The sequence below is a fragment of the Cynoglossus semilaevis genome, chromosome 14 (genome assembly GCF_000523025.1).
Source record: "Cynoglossus semilaevis isolate Cse_v1.0 chromosome 14, Cse_v1.0, whole genome shotgun sequence".
NCBI classification, from domain to species: Eukaryota; Metazoa; Chordata; class Actinopteri; order Pleuronectiformes; family Cynoglossidae; genus Cynoglossus; species Cynoglossus semilaevis.
The window spans coordinates 18,202,623-18,222,309 of NC_024320.1; the positions used below are offsets into that span (position 1 = coordinate 18,202,623).

At 39.5% G+C, this 19,687-nt stretch overlaps 2 protein-coding genes across 5 annotated transcripts; one reads left to right on the forward strand and one right to left on the reverse strand.

Moving 5' to 3' along the window:
* Positions 1-116: 116 nt before the first annotated feature.
* Positions 117-11,213, reverse strand: hip1r (huntingtin interacting protein 1 related). The gene is made up of 33 exons (XM_008325613.3): positions 10,699-11,213; positions 10,248-10,311; positions 9,316-9,458; positions 9,159-9,215; positions 8,636-8,716; positions 8,484-8,560; positions 8,306-8,367; positions 7,771-7,911; positions 7,621-7,678; positions 7,155-7,230; positions 6,924-7,061; positions 6,696-6,818; positions 6,230-6,413; positions 6,059-6,147; positions 5,827-5,943; positions 5,574-5,675; positions 5,115-5,309; positions 4,917-5,027; positions 4,644-4,838; positions 4,398-4,545; positions 3,934-4,020; positions 3,729-3,836; positions 3,488-3,624; positions 3,254-3,364; positions 3,103-3,161; positions 2,977-3,007; positions 2,827-2,889; positions 2,154-2,254; positions 1,945-2,050; positions 1,442-1,565; positions 1,201-1,262; positions 474-1,106; positions 117-372 (listed from the first exon to the last, which is right to left on the reverse strand). Exons 1-33 carry the CDS (start codon positions 10,777-10,779, stop codon positions 337-339), a joined length of 3,900 nt encoding a protein of 1,299 aa, XP_008323835.1. The 5' UTR covers positions 10,780-11,213; the 3' UTR covers positions 117-336.
* Positions 11,214-12,844: 1,631 nt separating this feature from the next.
* LOC103389962 (density-regulated protein) lies at positions 12,845-19,460 on the forward strand. Of its 4 annotated transcripts, XR_522640.3 has the most exons (9): positions 12,845-13,002; positions 13,895-14,007; positions 14,098-14,117; positions 14,212-14,296; positions 14,880-14,969; positions 15,295-15,411; positions 15,532-15,671; positions 17,532-17,641; positions 17,753-17,835. XR_522640.3 is itself a non-coding variant. In XM_008325614.3 (8 exons), the coding sequence occupies exons 2-8, from the start codon at positions 13,905-13,907 to the stop codon at positions 17,574-17,576; spliced, it is 600 nt and encodes a 199-aa protein (XP_008323836.1). In that variant the 5' UTR covers positions 12,845-13,002; positions 13,895-13,904; the 3' UTR covers positions 17,577-17,835. The 4 variants fall into 4 exon arrangements, 3 of the variants coding, with proteins under 3 accessions (XP_008323836.1, XP_008323837.1, XP_024918433.1); XM_008325614.3 differs by having other exon boundaries at positions 17,532-17,835; XM_008325615.3 differs by having other exon boundaries at positions 14,886-14,969; positions 17,532-17,835.
* The last annotated feature ends 227 nt before the right edge of the window (positions 19,461-19,687 follow it).

The window sequence follows — 19,687 nt, forward strand, 5'->3', positions numbered from 1 at the left end:
GTACATATTGGAATAAACATACCTTTTTAAAATAGCTATGTTTCTGTGGCTAGTTTTTTTGCAGAAAAAAATGGGTAGAAATCAAATGTTGAACATAAACTCTGAGACAAATGTGTTTTTTAAATGTGTTTTAAAAATGTCCTTTTTACAACATCCAACATTAATTAATAATAAAGATTAATCAAATAGACAGTGAAAAAACAATATATATAATATTAGGGTCTCATTTGATTGTTAAGAGCAATCAGTGTTTTACTTCAAGCCAAGGTCAAACAGAGTTTAGTGACTTATAATGAGCATATAATGTGAAAGTACAACCCTGTTTTCAGTCACTCTTCATGATTCCCCTGCTCCAGTTTCACCACGTTTGAACTGTAAGGAAAGAAAAAAGAATAACAGACATTAAAACAAAAAAAGGAATTCAACCATTTACTGTAGATGATTCAACTACAAGTGTGAAATAAAGCGCCTACCGCATTCTTCAGCAAGTTCCCAGATTTGGTGAAGATATTTGACTTCCTGAAGCCTGTTTTGGTGGTTTCTGTGCTGCTCTGTGTGGCTGCCTGAGGCTGAGCTGCTGTGGGAGGAAGTGATGTGTGTGATGAGGGCACTGCTGGCGAGTAAGACTGAGGCTTGGAGAAGCTCTGGTTTGTGTTTGAAGTAAAAGAATGAGGTGGGATGTAGGGCTGGGAGGGTGGGTAGGACGTGGAGGGTGTGTAAGGTTGAGATGGTGTGTAGCTTTGAGCTGGAGTGTAGCTTTGTGACTGTGTGAAGGACTGAGGGGGAGTGTACGACTGAGCCTGACTGTAGGTGTTGGTTGGTGTGTAGGACTGAGGCAGTGAGTAGGGCTGTGCTTGAGTTGTTGCAAATGGATTAGTGTTATTCCCCAGGCTCTGAGTGTTCAGGTAAGGCTGGGTTTGTGAAAAGGATGGAGGCACTGGCGTTGAATCAAGCAGTGAGGGTGGAGGTGGAGGTGGGAAGTAATCAGAAGAATCCTGTGTATCAGTTTCAGCTTCTGAGGCGTTGATGTTGTAGTGTCTCTTCCTGAGCTCTCCCAGGCGCACTCGCTCCTGCTCCAACTGGCTCTCCAGTTGCAGCACCTTCACCTGAACATCCAGGGAAGAGAACACACAGCATCATCAACAACAGAATCACAACCATCAGCCAGGATGGACATAAAACAGGACATCTGTGACTCACCTGAGCTTCCATTTCTTCCCTTTTCAGCTTGATCAGAGACATTCCAGAGAAATCCATCATACCTGCACAGACATGGGAATTAAAACTGCTCTTTGTGTATTTATTCAGCAGTACCAGTACTGATTCATTTGGTCTGCACAAGGTCAACTTAAAACACTTAAAAAAAAGATGTTTGTGAATAGTTGATTGAAATCTGTGAGCAGAAGTGAAATAAGTTGTGATTGATTTATTCTTCTCTCACCATGGTCAGATATCTGGCTCTGCCCATGTTTGGTAGAGGTGACGACCACAGCAGCCATGTCATTCACATGTCGGGAAGCCTGCTGCAGTACGTTCAGCTTTTTATTGTTGCGATCGGCCTTGACCTGAAACCACAGTTAAATCAAATCAGTACTCGTCAGACATAACTCAAGGATTTATGACATTCAAGTATATTTACAGCATTGATGGAGACAGTGTACTCAGATACTACAGCTACTGCATGTTGGTGAATGGCTGGTTTCCCTAACTGCAGTAAAGTTTATGTTTAATTTGATTTTGACACTATATTTATCACATTTGTTTCTACTATTATTTCGAGGTTCTGTTCAATTCCTAGCCAACACAAAACTATCTTCTAAGAATGAGTCAGTGCCTGAAGAAAAAAAGAGAATCTTAGTGTATCATATAGACTGTAAATACTTTTTCTACTTTACAGTGAGTGCTCCACACACCACCAGCAGGACATCTCTGTTTTGACAGTACCTTGGAGGCAGCGACCAGCTGTGCAGTGCTGGCAGCGATCTCATGTGAGCAGGCGATGAGCTCCTCATACGTGCCGTTGTCACCCACCACCTTGTCAGCAGAGTCTCTGCCAAGAAATACAAATTCACTTTGAAGTCTGGCTTAGGTTTACTACTACTACTAACTACTAACTACTTGTTGTGGTTAAATGTGCAGTTGGTGTTACTTACAACAGTTGTGTGGCACCCCAGCCCACAGCTTTAGAGGCAGAGATGAGCCCCTCGGTCCAACGAGAGTTTTTGGCATAAAAGTCGGTGACAGATGCTGCCCCCTGGAGAAAAAACATTTACGAATGAAGACCAGGTCACTGCAACTGTATTCCATGGTATCCTCAGTAATGACCACAAAGTTTGTCAACTGCTTACCATAGTTAATTGAAATAAAAATGAAGTGACACATTAGTGAATAAACCTATTTTTAGAAAATGAAATTTAACGCTCTAACTGTTTGATCCAAGGCAAACCCCATGCTATTACACCAAAGTTGCTGTCACTGAGCTCAGTCTGCAGGTGAAACAATGCAAATTCAGTATCATGTAAAGAGATGTTGTTGAACTCTTCATGAGATGGATGATGAGATGACAAAAACTATAACGTTTGCAGTAGGACATGCTAATTATTCTGTTCATAATAAATGGAGTTTAAAGCAATAACTATGGATTGCAAACATCAGTAGAACATGATGCAGCAGAAAACCATAAGTATAATTAGGTTCTTTAGTCGCACTAAAGTCCTTAGATTAGTCCTCCAATCTGAACCATGTCAGGTTTCTACTGTGACATAATTGGTCAAGTAGAATACAAATGTTTTACTTCTGTGATGTTCGAGATGTTTTTTAACTCACTCTGCTTCCTTCTACAATGTCCTTTTGGAGGTCAGTTGCAGCCGTCACCAGCATATGAACAGCCTGGAGAGGAAAGTACAATTTTTAAAAATGGAATGAAAATGCATTATATGGTTGTAAAAATGATCTAAAGCTGAACGTAGTCATCACCTTCATCAGATCTGAGCAGGAGCCTAAAATACTATGAACAAAATGGAAATAAAACACAAATTCAATACATGTGTAGTAATATGATGGGGTAAAAGATACAGTACAGATTTGAAGACTTCCTCTAACCTCTGGTTGACCTCCAGCTTCACACCTGAAGTGTCTCTCTTGGCCTGACTCAAGATTTCCTGTGCAAGAATAAAAGAGACAGCATTGAACATCATCAGCTATACAACAACGTATGACATCGGTCTGCTGCCTCTGATGTGTGGGGTCTTACATCCATTCGCAGCACGGCCTCTTCAATGGCCGTGGATGTTGCGATCATCTCTCTGTCCACCATGTTTCCCAGCTCTTCTTTGAGAACATCCTGACCTTTGGGTTTCAGATCCTACATGAGAAGGAGTATATACAATGTCACAGGGTAGCTGCATTTAAAAAAATAATAAATATTTGGTTTTTATTTCTATGAATTTTTGTTCAGAAGTAACTCAGATGAATTACTGTGACCCACTTGTCCTAAAGCCAGGATGCGTTGAATAGTGTAGCGAATCGCAGACGGGTCTGCTCTCTGTAAACTGGACTGAAGCTTCAGGTCTCTCAAAAACTGAAGGCAGTTGTTGGCACAGTCCCGACAGCTGTCGGTCAAACCTGAAGGAGACAGTGACGCAGCACGCAGCGCTTACTATTAGAGACTCAATAATTCTGTTTCACTGTGTGCAACTATTTATTTAACGCTGCTGTGTTTTTCTCACGGTCTGCTTGGTCGGTGGGGGCAGAGTGTGATGTTGCTGCTCCGTTTACAATCGTATCAGCGGCAAGATGGGAAAACTGTGTGACTGATCTTAACAAACCGCTGGCATCTGTAGAATAAATAACAAAAACATAAGATGAGACCAATCAGCCTGGGGACAATACATACAAAAACACAGAGATGAATGATCACAACTCCTTTCTCACCGTTTCTGTTTCCCATGTAGACTAAGTGGCTCTGCTGCATCTTGTCTATAGAACCCAGAGTGATTTCTGCTCGATTCTCTAAATATTCTGGAATCAAAGAAAAAGAAGAGGTCTTTCTTAAATAGTGGTTCTCAAACTAAGGTGCACCAACTACTGGTGGCACCTTAGTGCTATGTAGATGAATATGGTTTTTGTGGTTGTAGATTTAAAATTTGAGCTGTGCTGCTGCTTCCAACATGGCTTTATAAAAATAGGTTAATCTTTTAATAATCTTTTTAATAAAACATTCTTCTTTTTTTTTCCCTTTGTCCACTGTGCTTTGCTGAACAGTGTAGAGCTGTCCAGCTGCATTTTACTGTGAGATATTTTCAAAGGTTGTAAAAAGAACTCCTAGAACCAATGAGAAATGTAATGGACTGTGATGAGAATACGTGGTGAGGATCAAGGGGTGAAGAGCTGTTTACCAGGTGAGCTGATGCAGCGGACGTGAATGGGGTCATCCAGCTTAGCCACAGCGTCCAGTATGATCCCTTCAGCCTCCACCACAGCACACTGGAGCAGAGAGAACTGTTCCTCCTGCAGCTTCTGAGCCAGGTCACCTTCACGGCAGGCCTATTTTTTTTTTTTTTTAAACACACTCTTTAACAGGTGACCACAGAGGTATTCAGCACAGCTTCTCTGTTGTCCTTACTGTAAACACGGGACAATACCTGTTGCTGTAACTGGGCATGTAAGCTTCCCAGCTCCATGTTGCTCCGTTGCCTCTCGTGCTCCAGTGAACTCTGGTGCAGCTGAGCCTGTTGTCTGAGGGAGACCAGCTCCGCCTCCTGTTCCCTCACTGCCCGCAGCAACCCTTCCTTCTCTACCTGCAGGCCTGCAAGTGTGTTGTTCATCTGAGTACCACTCTGCAGACAAGAGCAGCACTGAGTGAAGCAGCTCAGCCTTTATGTTGACTTCCACTTGAAAACAGGAAATGCCACTACCATTTCCCTGCTCTGCAGGGCGCTGTTTGCTCGAGCCAATTCTCCTCTGGTCGTGTCCAGCTCCCGCCTCAGCCTGTCAATCTCCAACTTTTGTTCTGCATTGATGGTGAGCTGTAGCAGGGATACATATGTTTAACACTATTCAAGACGTGTGTGTTAATGTGATGCTGGGAAAGCTGCAGCGTCATTGGTGTGAACCTGTTGCTGCAGCTGAGCTCTCAGCGCCTCCAGCTCTCTGTTGTATCGATCCCTCTCCAGGTCCAGGGAGCCCTGCTGCTGCTGTGTCTGCTGCCTCAGAGAGGACAGCTCAGCCTCCTTCTCTCTGGAAGAACGCAGGATCACGTCTCGTTCTGCCTGCAGAGCTGCCAGGCTGCTGCTCACCTGAGAGCCCTCCTTGAAGAATGAAGGAGGAAAATAAAACAAAGATGAAGAGAGAGTGAAAAACATTTTTGAAAGGTTTATCCACATAAAAAATTGAATCTGTAAATTTTTCCAGATGCCATCTTTTTTGTTAAAATTGGGGGTGTGGAAATGAAATTATTGGAAATGTATACATTATTTACACGCAGTGCAGGAGCTTATTATAATACCATCTAATTTTAAAGTAAATTGTAACCACTGCCATTATAACATAAATCCTCTTTAGCACAGACTTACCTTCTCCTTATTTTCCAGAGCACTGCGAAGGAAGGCCATCTCTGCTCTTTGCTCTAATAGTTCCTTATTTAGTCGGTCGGCTTCCTTTTGATAATTATTTGCCTGATTAAAAGAGGAATCATTGAGTTAGTGTTTCGCAAGAGACTGTGTCAAGACATAAAAAAATATCACAGACATGTAACAAATAAAGTCCTAAATCTTGAGTCAAGTGTTTCAGTTGTTATTGTTAGGTACTGTATCAAAGAGCTCTCACTGTGTTTAGCTTCTCCTGCTGCAGGTTGTTCAGATCACTCTGCAGCTGTTGCTTGGCTCTCAGTAAGTCATCTTGGTTATATTTCGTGGTGGTCAGGGCCTTGACTGTTTCTGCATTCTGCATTTGGGTATAAGTAATGACAACATTATTAGCATTTACCAGAGACGTCTACGTTTTCTCCTTTCTAGAATGAATAGTAACTGTCTCTCAATCACCCAACCGATGACTTTACCTTCTTCATCAAGTCGGCGTGGCTGGTGACCAGTTCTGCGTGCCTCTCTTTGAGTTGCATAAAACGAAGCTCGGCTGCCTGGGCTCTGCCTGTGCAGTCACAGTGAGTGATTCGTCAGCTTTTCTAATATCACTAATGCTCTTTAGCTCTTATACCAAACTGTAAACTCACTATCAGCTTCCTTAAATCCAATCTGTGCCCCGACATTGGCCACATTTGCAGTCCGCAAAGCCCCCACTTCCATCCTCAGGTGTTCGTTTTCCACCATCGCCACCTGTTTGTGAGTCCGCTGCTCCTCCAGTTCTGCTTCTAAACGATTTACCTGAGTCTTTAACTCAGTCACACATCTCTGAGCCTGAGGAGGAAAAATTACAGATGTGACAAGTATCCAAGTATATTGGTGCATTGCTGGATCAGTTGTAAAGTTGTTATATACAAAACTTAACAATTAGCACATTTTTAGAGATAAAAGGTCAGGACTGACTTCTGATTCTGTTATTTGTATTTTGACTAATAATTATCTAAGTTATAGTTAACAATGCAACGTCTATGTTATGTTTAACTTAACAAGTTTCTTCAGGCATATGAAATTTCCACCACACCATAATACATTGGCAAACATTGATGACCTGCTGACCTCATTCTTAATGTGCTTCAGCTCTGGTTTAAGGGCCTGCAGCTCCTTCTTCATGATCTCATTCTCTGACTCTTTCTGCTCCTGTGGAGCCTCAGGCGCCCCCATCTGGCTGAGCATGTAATACTGAAATACATATCAGGAGAAAACATCAGAAACTCCACAGACGATAAAAGATACAGACAGTATCAAAAAGGAATCTTTTGAGTTTGTCTACTCAGGCATCTTTACCTGCACCATCTGTGGCATTTCTCTGAACTCCTGCTGTAGCTCCACCTCCTCCTCCTCCTGATTCTCATCATTTGGAACCACCACCACTGGCTTTTTATACTCCCCAAAAGCTGCAGCTCGGAGAAAGTTTGGTGGCTCCTGTAGGGTCACGATACACAAAGCAAATGGGGATAATTTAAATCTTATTCAAGTACTTTGGGGAATAAAAAGACACTCACAAACGTGACTTACGTCTGGAAGATCTGGAATCCTGATGATACTTTTGAAGAACTCCATCTCCCTGGCTCTGTTGAAGAACTGCGTGAGGCTGCAGAAGAAATCGCAAATCATTCTGGAGCCCTAAAACATAATGCTGATAGGCCACTAACACTAATAAATACTGTATAACAAATCATTGTGTGTCGAAACAATCTTTTAGACAATTCTTGTACTTGTTTCTTGACAAGAATTTTGGTCAATTTACATAATTTTACACAAACAAATCAACAAAAATGAATTTACATTTTTATATTACTTGTTTGCTTTTTTGTCTATGTTTTTTGTCTGAAATCAAAGGAAAAGTGGATGAATATATATTTAATTCATTAGTATTTAGTAAATAACAGTCTTTTTCTTCTGTTTTATGCAAAAGTTTTTTGCACAATACAGACCTACTGTTATAAAACAAAACTTCTCTCTTCTCCTGCGGATAGTCTACCTGTTAAAAAGATCACGGAAGCGCTCTCGATGTCCGAGGAGAATATCCGGGGGAATACCTGTGAGGCAGAGGATGAAGACTTGTGATGACCTGATTTACAGCAATTAGTTTAGACCAGATAAGGACAACTTCCATTTGTGCATCACTCACGGCTGTGAAGTTTAAACATCAGGAGGACAGAGAAGTGGTACAGAAAGCTGCAGTCCAGGATTAGTGGGATCAGAGGTGTCAGTCTGCACTGTCCAGCTGAAGTTGTAGATTTGGCCCCATTGGCATCAAGCTGACGTAGAACTATACATAAAAAAACACATTCAAAAAAGGTTGGTCAAATAATTAAATCTCTTACTTTTATATTAAAAAAAAAAACTCCAACACAGAATCCGTTTGTACAGATTTATGTTTGTTAAATCTTGCTGGGACATTGGGATCTTTAGACATTTTGAAATGAAATATGTTTTTGGCAAAGGTTTGAGTTTGTGCATAGCCTGATGTCGTTAGGCAATAATTATAATTAAAATTACAAAGTCATTCCCACAGAAACACAAACACCAGCCACCACCAACAATTTATAAGTATCCACAAAAATCCACAAGGAATGGAAAAAAAAAAAAAAAAACAATTGTAGAATCTTTAATAAAAAAGGTCTGATTTGTGTTTAGAAGAATGAAACTGCTAATGCACAAACCTGTCTCAGACATCTTCAGTCCAGCATCCATGTAATCCAACAGGGCATTTGTCATGTCCAACCTATTACACATCAAGAGCTATGAATAACAATAAGAACAGGTGGACACCCTGAATACACCCAATATTTTTGACATCAACACAAGAACAAAAGCACATGTAGTTTAAGGTTTCCTTACACTTTAGTCTGGTCAGTTCCCGCCTCCCTGTCCAGTGTCTCGTCACTGGCTTCCAGGTTCCCTGGGATCACTTTGTGCTGTAAAGGAAAGAATATTTATCATGAAAGTGTGATGTTCATTCATTTCAGTTTTCTGCACTTAAAATGTATTACCTTTGCATGGAACTCCAGTTTGAGACAAAGATATTTGGCAGACAAGGCAACAATGTGGCCATATCGGTCGTGCAAGTTTCCCTGGAATGGATAACAGTATATGTATAAAGGGTCAAAATTAAATGCTCCTGTAAAGTGTAAAAAATGTCAATCACTTAAGTCTAGCTCATCCTAAAGTCCAAATAGTACCAGTCATAATAAAATAGTAAAATTAATTCATAAAAAAATAGTATTGACCATTTACCTTTAAGAAGGTTATTATACAACTTAAAATATTCTGTGAAGTTTAAACTAGTTATTAATTTGAATGAATTAACAAAAAAGCATTTCTCAATTGGGATGTTTGTATTGGTATTCAAACAGTTGAATGGTGTTTGGTGTCAATGGCAGCTGAATGAAGACTATTTGCTTTAATAGATGTATGTACATAGTTTTACAAATTATGTGGTTTATACCTTTCTGTTCCTTTCACTGAAATGAACCTGAACTAAAAACCCTTTTGTATAGAAACAAGAACACTCACCCAAAGGATGCCCATCTCCTTCACCACATGAGTGTGTCTGTATGAATCTGAAACAGTCTAGTGGAACAGAGAGAGGAAAAGGTTAATTGTAAATATCACCTACATGAGTGTTAAGAAAAAAGGGCAAAGTTGAAAAGAGCTGAATGTGTGAACTTGCATTCCTGTGTCCATCCCTGAGCAGTTTGTGCAGCAGGTAACAGAACTTCCAGCTGACCATAGAGTTGCTGGAGAATGGCAGGTTGAGGGTGTAGGACCAAAAGGTGGTAGCTCCACCCTCTTTATGACTCCCCATAATAATATCTTACAGCAGTTAGGGAAACTTGAACAACACTCAATATACCAATGCAAAAATTGAAAGAAGAAGCGGAAGTTATTTGCTGTTAAATTCAGTTAAAAACTGGACAGTAACATACTGCATTAGATTTGCAAAACTTGGTGAAAAGTTTTAACACAACCAACACTGGGCAAGTTCTCTCTGTATTTCCCCTTTTTCTGTTATGAGGGATGATGGTCTCCAAAAGGTGGCAGTAATGCAAATTACAAAACTTAGATCTGACTGTAAACCCAAAGGAAAAAAAATGCTATGGGCACTGGGGTTAGTCTAATCAGAGACTTTCATAAATAATCTTAAATCTGTGAAAATTATATCTAATATTTTGTTCATAACAATATGCAGTCAACACTAAAGCACAGGTGGTCCAAGGTAAAGAGATGAGTAGATACATGCTGCGTGTTGACAAACAGAATACAATTTTGAAAAAAAAAACATTAAATAGATGAAAAAAAACTCTACATTGGCCCTTTAACTGTGACTAGTGTTGAGCAATCAATTGAAAAACAAGTTTATCTTACATTACATGCACTTGAAGCCAGAGGTGAGATTAATTATGAACTTTTAAAACACCTGTGTGACTAGTAAAATAAAAGAACATAACAACCTGGAAACTTCAAGGTAAGCTGTTATTTGGTAATTCATTCATTCATTCATCTTGTAGCTTTTTGTACATTTCAAGGTTTACATTTTTAGGTTGCTTAAGAAAAGTTAGCAAATGCAAAAATTGTCAAACAATAACATTCATAAAAGGATACTGCGTACATACTTCTCCTTCGGCGGTGTCTCAGCGGAAGTGAGAGTTTTGCTGATGCTGTGAAGCTATGACATATTTAAATATATATTAGCAGACAAGTTCAGTCCAAGTACGTTTAGTTCTGATATGGTTACAACTTTTTTTTAAATTTATTTCGTTTTTGTTAGGATTTTCAGTTCACTTGCAAATTCTTTTTATATTTCCTCAATACAACAAGTATGCCTAAAATGCATCGTTAGAACGTACTTGCCCAAAATAGTAGTATTTTAGAAAGAAAATAACAATTTTAAATCGAAGAAAGTGTCCCTTTAAGCAATCTGGGTGTACTTAACTAACTGTGATAGCCACCGACAACTATATAATCTGGAACATTCTGGACCATAAAAACAATTGGACGTAAAGCAGGGATCTATAGTCGACTTTATCCTCCTCCAAGATAAATTATTACATACCTGTTGTTTTCCAAACTGCTCCTTCTCTGCGGCCAAAGCCTTTTCAGTCGTTTTATCGCTTTTATTCTTACTTTTGCTCATGTTGTCGGTTTTTCCGTAGCCGACACTATCTACGACTCTGAGGTTTCAGCTCCACACTTGCTTAAAATTAAAGGTGCGTCGGACGCCATACGTCTGACGTCATGTCATCGAGTTTTCTCTAAAGCGACACCAAGCTCGTTTTTAAAATACCTAGACCCATACAGTTGGCTGGTGAACTTTACAGACGGCAATAAGTAAGAACAAAATAAAGTATTTTTTATCTCGCACTTTATGACATCCTGGCCGAGTTGAATCGGACAACTCGTTGGAATAACATTTTCACTGAGTCACTAGCAGTAAAACTGGAAAGACAGATCAGGGACACACCACTCAACAGCCCTGTAGGACTGGTTTCACATCTCACCCACTTCACACAAAATGTCTTTTTAAACGAATAGAATAAAACAACAACACATGTTGGGTTGGTTTTTGTCTCTTTAAATGTCAGTAATAAGCCTCAACATAAAATTGTGGACAACAAGGTCACCAATGTGATTCCTCCTTGTAAGTCATGGTCTTCCTGCATGGAGTTACATGTTTTCCCCACGAGCCTTGGGGTTTCTCCTTGTACTCCAAAAACACACAGGATTACTGTCAACTGGTCACTTTTGAACTCTGTTCAAGTTTCTTCGCAGTTGAATATGTGTACCCCACCCTTATCTGATCACTACTAATGACCCAGAAAAAGGATAAAGTGGTAGAAAATGAACAGATTATTATGACAAAATGCATTGTCAAACTATACCTTCAAATTTACTGCTTTCCTTATAATAATTCATCTGTGTCACGCCACCTACAGCGCTGTGTTTGGGTGGAGCTTCATCGGTCTATAAAAACAGCAAAAACTAGACCTGTTATATGTTTTAATCACACACAAAGGTTAAAGGAGGAACCCACAATGTTTTGCCATCATTACTCCACACCCTGAGAAAGAAAAGAGGTTTTAAAAGATGATGATAATCACAATGATGCTCTTTTATGTTACGAACTTGGCTACGACTGGAGCGGTGGCCGTTAAATGTGAGGGGTCAGATTTACAATGATCTCATCTCAACAAACCCAGCAATGTGACAAGATGGGATTACGGAGAACTCTACCAAGGTTCATGAAGTTCTTGATCATGAACTTGCCAGAAAATTGTAAAATTTATAATTGCTCAATTGGTGCAAATTATTTAATTACATTATTAGCTTACCAACAAAAGGAGCTTTGAAATCTTATTTAAGAAGGTTTGGAAATGGTTTTAAATTTGAAAAGCAATTTAACAAAACACTCTAAGACATTATGGGTATGGGTGGTGCTGAGACTATCCTAGACTTCTAGGATTTAGAGTTGTACTTGTCCTAGAGTTTTACAAACATGAAATAATCATGCTTGTGTATTATCCTGAACTCCTATAAAGGATTGGGTATCAGTGACCGTGAGCTACAGAGTCAATGGCTGGACCGTACTCTCTCCTTTGAGTATGACAACGGTTTGGGCCAGGAGGAATGAGGAAGTTTGAATCTCCAACATTATAACTTAGACAGACAGAGGAAACATATTATCCCTGTCTATTATGGTTCGTCAAGCATGCTGTTGACATCCTGTCCATTGTAGACAGGTGCCTTACTGTTTGGAATGGCATTAGGCAGCTTTTCTGTAGCGTTTCTTTTTCGCTGTCGCCCTCCTCTGGTTAAAAATGAACACTGCGTTTGTCTTAGCACCTATTTTCAAAGAACTATTGATTCTATTGATTTTTAGTTTTCATTTTGATAGGAATCTATTACATTCTAATTCTGTTCACATGCTACTAATAATTTAGCTACAAAGCAGACTTTGACTTGTCTTGTCATAAGAAGGCCTGTCATAATCATGTCATTTATGCAACAGTGAATTAACAGGCTTAGTGTGCATTAATGTATGATAAGACACAACCTTGTGTTTTGAAAATGAAGTCTTTGGAGTGCTCTTTTAAAGAGAGAAAAATAATCTGTTCATGTTAAGACTGTTAATGTCATACTGACTATTTTCCTCCAGAGCAAAGGAGGGCGCTGTCGTAATTCCCGTACAAGCTGCACACGCCAGGAATAATTAGTTAGCGAAAGAAGAAGCGCGTCAAGGCGTGCTCAAAGTACGCCAACTAAACCTGAAATTGACAATGATTTTCTAAAAGTCCCTCTGTGATTAATAATGCGAACGGATTTACTGGTCAGACGGCAGTTGTAAACTATATATTTCTTGGTATGTATCACTACATATCTTTTTCTGTGGTCAGTTAATGGGTAGCATATCATTCTCACTTGGTAGTGTGTTAGCTATGCTAGCTTGCTGAGCTAATGCCTCAAACGATGACAGCTGTGAGACAGTTATTAAATGAAATCATTTGAATTGAATTATAGTTGTTTATGTTTCGAACAAAGGTGATGTTTGTTTGTACATACGGCGTCATATCCTGCTATTGCCGATAAATTTAGCAATTGTAGGTAATAAAATAAAAAAAATCTAAATAACAGCCACATGTATTGGTCAGTTATAGCTAGTTTTGCAAGTGTTGAATAAACAGCTTCTGTTTTTTGAGAGAATTTAAACACCACTGAAAGTATTTTTAACTAAATCACTTGATGTTGTAAAGCACACACTGCTCCCGTATCTGAGGTGAAAATGACGTACGTGTTGTATGATGAAATAATTTCAGTCTAGTACTCACTACAGTCAGCAGTAGGTCTGTCTGATATCCAATCAGAGGAAGCATCGGTCTCTTTTACATCGAGTAAAGGCTCCCTCTTGTTTTCGTTAATGTAACTTCCCCTTACTTGTAGAAGCGCAGTGTAAAGACAATCTGTATCAATCTGTACATCAACCTTTCATACTTACATTATTTAAATATTTAGTCAGCGATACTAATTTATTTATACAAAATAGTTGTGAAAAAGATATGCTTATCAATGGCCTAGGGGGCGCTTATTCATCTGGAAAATATGTTTAGAACCAGAGGACATCCAAATTTAGGAGGCTGAAATTTCAGAACACCTGAACCAGTTGTTCCTCATTCATTGACATTTATTGTCAGCAAAAAATTGAGAAGTCTGTATCCTGAGTTTGTGATGTCTTTGTCCATGAATCCTTTCTTTAGAATAATTGTAATGGCGACTACTGAGATGGAGTCTTGCTCTTCGGAATGCAGATCAGAGCCTGGCACTGGAGATGGTGACTCAAAGTACCCACTTAAAGTTCTTTATTGTGGAGGTAAGATTTTAACCCCTGTATTGTGACGGGCATTTCTGCAAAACTCAAATGAGGTCATTTTAAAAACTGTTTTCTCTTTTTGCTGTGCAGTGTGCTCTCTGCCTACAGAGGTAAGGTTGATGATCATGTAAACTTTTGATGTTCTGAAATAGCACAAAATATGCTGTTGTTTGCATTTTTATTGACTCTACACTGTGATTGCAGTACTGTGAGTACATGCCTGAGCCAGCCAAATGCAGACAGTGGCTGGAGAAGAACTTCCCAGATGTTTTTGCCAGGATGACTGTAGGTAAGTCTCACCCAGAAGGTTTCCTGTGCAATTCTCACATGTGATTTCCCCATTTTTAAATAAAAGCACAGTTTGATTTTGAACCAATGCTCTGCCTTTGAAAGCAGGTGTTACAGCTTTCATTTTAAGAAAAATAAAACACGACAGCTCCAAGCTGTGTCACAGTATACCCAGTGGTATTGTGTTACAGAAGCTACAATTGACTGACATAATTTCCAAGTCACTGTGAAATGTTTGTCTCCAAGTTGTCATTATTTGTTATTTATACCTATTGTGATATACAGTATTTTTACAATATGTGCAGTATTTAGTTAGTCCTTCATCGTCTCTAACATATACTTTATCTGACAGGTTAATAGTAAAATTCATGGTAGTTGTAGGCTTTTCCTCTCCCATAGTTAACTTTAACCTGATTTACTCAGGTTTTAATAGTTTTATTACTATTGCTGTATAATTAGACTGAAATTTGTAAAATGTTGGGCCTTTTAACCAGCTGACACTAAAACGATTTATTATAGAGATGGTTTTAAGTACAGTTGCAGAATTGGGTTTAATCTCTTCCTGTTTTATTTGTAATAAACTGGTCCAGCAGAGAAAGCCCCCAAACGGGAAACCAGCACTGGAGATGCTCCTCCTGCAGTCGAGGAGGAGGAGAAAAAGAAACAGAAGCGAGGTAAGTCAGGTTCTAGAGTCAATGACACAGTGTAGGGTGAACCTTTTTGATCACTCATATACCAGCTTTAACTATATTTTATGAAATTGAATGTTTAGGTTACTTTTAATGATTTATATTTGCCTTATTTATACAGTCGCTACACAGTGTCTAGTTATGAGGCTGAGTGGAGGTCTATTTGACAGTCAAAATAGAATTAGATTTTTGAGTGTGGATGCTTGGCTGGCTTTTTCAGCAGCAATTATAGATGTGTTTCTGTAAAGTCAAACATGTTGTGATGACTTCGAACAATACATGTCACTAATATTGAGTTGTCATCTTTAAGGTGGAAGAGGCCAGATCAAACAGAAAAAGAAGACTGTGCCTCAGAAAGTTACAATAGCAAAAATCCCTAGAGCCAAGAAGAAATATGTTACACGAGTGTGTGGCCTGGCAACATTTGGTGAGTCATCATAATTTAAGATATTTTCACTCTTTTTTTAATTAATTTTTTTATTCACCTCCTGCTGATGTAATATGCATTATGATGTGAATGACATTAACCCCACGTTGACTTTTTCAGACATTGACCTTAAGGAGGCTCAGCGTTTCTTTGCCCAGAAATTCTCTTGCGGTGCCTCAGTTACAGCAGAGGACGAAATAATCATTCAGGGAGATTTTACAGACGACATAATTGACGTTATTCAAGAGAAGTGGCCTGAGGTGAGTTGTAAAAGGAACTCATTAAAAAGTCTGATTTAAGCTCCTAAATTAAAACTTTTGGCAACATTTTTCTTTTATCAACTTATCAACATATTCCTTATTGCTGCCAAAGGACAAAAATATATATAAAAGATTTTTTATATATATTTTAAAAAACACAAAGACAATTATGAAGGATAAATTTGGTCCATTTATCTGTGTTACACTGCTGGGTACAAGTCTGGAACAGTGTTGCTGCCAGGAAAACACAAGACAGTCTCCGTGAAAACAACATGATCTTGGCAAAATAATCCATTCAATCTGTCCTTCAATGTGACTTTTATCTTTGTTTGGAATCGTTAAAATTTTAAAAAGTTGTCATCAGACCAAACCAAACACCATCTGTCCACCTTAACGCAGTCGGACTTAAAAAAAGCATTTTTGACCAAACCATCTGATGTAGGACAGTACAGTATAGTATATCATCTGACCTGAGCTTGATGTCTTCAGTCTTAACATTGTCGCCTACGTCTAACACACAGCTGTTTGCAGACGTGCAGTGTGTGGGGAAGAAAATCTGACCAGGCTTGTAATCTGATGATTTTCTTTAGAATCCTTGCCTCGGCAGGATCGTGATGTGTTGGCCAACAACCAAGAAAAACGTCCCTAGTCCCCAGGCCCTTTACTAAAGTGCAGCTCAGTGTTCCTGTGTGCCTGGTGTTAGTCACCGGGGTGTTTCACAGATGGGATAAATGCAGAGGGTAATTCCACTCCAGGGAGTAATAATGAACTGAAATGAAAAAGAATTAAACAACTACTTAAATGAACTAAAGTTAATAAAACTCAACCCTCAGGTTTGACCTGTAAGCATAAGAAACTTCATTTACTTAATATTTGCTTAAACCTTTTTTTTTGGCTTGTGACCCCATTTTGACATCTCGAATGTGTGGTGACCCCAAAGACCACAATGTTTTGGTAGAATTAGTTTGTCATGTTTCTTACACTCCATACAGAGCAGCCGTGTTAATGCACACAGAGTTACATTTTATTTTGCAGCTCCAGCTCAGATATTTTTATGTGCTGCATTTTATTTGAACTCTATTTATATTCATGAACGTGAAAGAATACAGTTGTTTAAGATAACGTGTGGTGTTTTAATCATAATTTAAAAAAGTAGAATAATAAAAATATTTTCAGCAGGTTTTTTTTAATCAATTACTAGACATGTCAGACCCCATTTGAACTTCAGGGGTCATGACCTCAAGGTTGAAAAACACTGCCTTAAACGCTGTCCACCCAAACCGCCTAATTCAAGTGTATAGGCTCGGATCAACAGCGGTAGACACGAAGGTGTTTTATTCAACAGTGGTAAAACCTCTGGAGATTTTCCCCTGTATCATAATTAAATCCCAAGAGAGCGCGGATGTTGGCACAAGACTTCTTGGTTCATTATCGCTTTGCCTGACTTGGAATAAAGTTGTGGTCGATGTGACCAGCACTGCTCTCTGTGAAAGAGGTGTTCAGTGACTTCTGTGGGAACCTGTGCTTCTAGACCCAATGCTCTATGATGCCTTAGCCCTATCTACAACCAAGGGGGAGCGCTATAGAAAAGGTTTAGGAACCATTGGCTCAACATCAACCCAATTAATCTGACCCTAACCTGGTTCTGGTTCCAGGACATCGGTTCATTTCCAGTGACATTCAACATGTCATAATGTTTCTCTTCAATAATGTATTGGGCCAAAAGGGAAATGAAAACGGTTGATATTTACTAAAAGAGTAGTCTACATATTTTAAACCACAATATATAAATTTAAATATATTTAAGAATAACAGGGTTGTCCTCTGTGTACTCTCTTTTCTCGCATATCTCTGTTACAGGTGGATGATGACAGCATTGATGATCTGGGTGAAGTAAAGAAGTGAAGACCAAATATGCACTTTGACATGGATGTGACCTGTTAACAACAACAACACCAACCTGGCCAAATGTACACATTAAGTCATTTTATACATATTTTATTTACTGTACATAAAAGCTGCGGACTTGGCCACTCACTTGGCGTTTTTTTTAGCTCACACTTTTTCTCCTTTTGCCAAAGGTGTGGAATGTCGCTGATTTCCTCCCCACATGTTCTTCACCCGAACAACTGTAGGCTAATAAATTTCAGTCTCTATCGCCCGAGTCATGAGTCTTATTTGCTCTTCTCACTTGTCTGATGATTTAAACTCTCACTTTCTGTACATGTTTATGAGTTATACACAGTTCATAAGTAGTTAGAGAGAATCTGTTTGTTGAGTCAGGGGTCAGTTGTTTTTCATCCTTGATGCCCAGGAGGTCACCTTATCCTTTACATAATAGTTTTCTAATGAAGACACAATCCCCAGATAGATAACATTTACAACTACTGCCATATTCCTCTGGGTCAATACCACTTCCCTCTAGATAACACACACACACACATTTGTTTGTTCTACACCAATATTAAAATGTCTTCCTGAGAATCATTTTCATGACCACATCAGCCGGAACACTTTATATCTGTGTAGACACAGTAATGTGGAGCAGGCTCTCTGACCAGCAGTTAAAGCAATGAACGTCACAGATTCTGAGGTGTGCTGCGCCTTCAAGTCTCCCACTCTGGACCGGGTTTTGCCTCCAATATTGGTTCTCGAGTTCATGTTTGGACTGACAGGGAACTTTATTGCACTGTCAATGTTTATCTTCTACATGGACGAGTGGAAACCCAACTCTGTGTACCTGACCCATCTGGCTGTGGCTGATTCTATAGTGCTGTTTTGCCTGCCTTTCAGGGCAGACTACTACAGACGTGGGAAGGACTGGCTGTACGGTGATGTCTTCTGTCGTATCCTCCTCTTCTTGCTGGCAGCCAACCGTGCAGCAGGGATCTTTTTCCTCACGGCCGTTGCCGTTGATCGATACTTCAAAATCGTTCACCCGATGAACCGCATCAACCGCTTGGGTCTGGGCTACGCTTTCTGGGTCTCCCTCGGACTCTGGGGTCTGATTTTTTTTGCCACTGGATACCTTCTCTCCGAGAAACATTTCTTTCACAACAACAATCGTACGCAGTGCGAGAGTTTTAACATCTGCATGGGCTTTAAGCCCCTCTCAACCTGGCACAATGCTTTCTATGTCATTCAGTTCTTCCTGCCCACTGCCATCGTGGCCTTCTGCACCATCAGGATCACCTGGCAGCTGAAAACCAGGACCGTGGACAAGAGGGGAAAAATAAAACGAGCCGTCCAGTTTGTCTTGGCTGTGGCTTTGATCTTCATCATATGTTTCTTTCCCAGCACCATATCACGCATCGCAGTATGGGTCCTCAAGGCATGGTATGACGAATGTAAGTACTTTGAGGAGGCCAACTTGGCTTTCTACACCTCAGTGTGTTTCACCTACTTCAACAGCGTCCTCAACCCTGTGGTGTATTACTTTTCCAGCCCTGCCTTCAGTGGCTTCTTCGACAAAATTATTAATAAAGTGCTTAGACGTAATGGCGGAATAACTCAGAGTGATTCTGCAGAACAGGACATTTCCACTGTTGAGGGCAGAAGGTTATAAATGGGTGATCTCTGTTCATATAAATCAAAGCCCTGGCTGCTCTAAGGAATAAACACTTTGTTTTTGATGAAGATTCTCCCCTGAACTGTGTATGAATTGTAGGCAAAGAGCTGTTATTTTTACATTACCCAAACAATTATTCACTAGTGGTCTATATTTGTCCAAGATGAAAACCTTTGTGAGTGTGTTTGCACTGTGTAAATAAGCAAATTAGGAGGCAATACAAAAAAATGTTGCTGCACAATTACCTGCAGCAAATATTTACCTTCGCAATACAAAAAAATGTTGCCGCACAATTACCTGCAGCAAATATTTACCCATAACTTAATTATAGAATGTCAGTTTATTCTAGATTTAGATGATGAATTTAGTTTCTTTCTTATTTTTCTGTGCTTGACATGAATCGAGTTCATGGACCAACCCAACTCTGGGTTGTTCAGCTCTGTCCCAG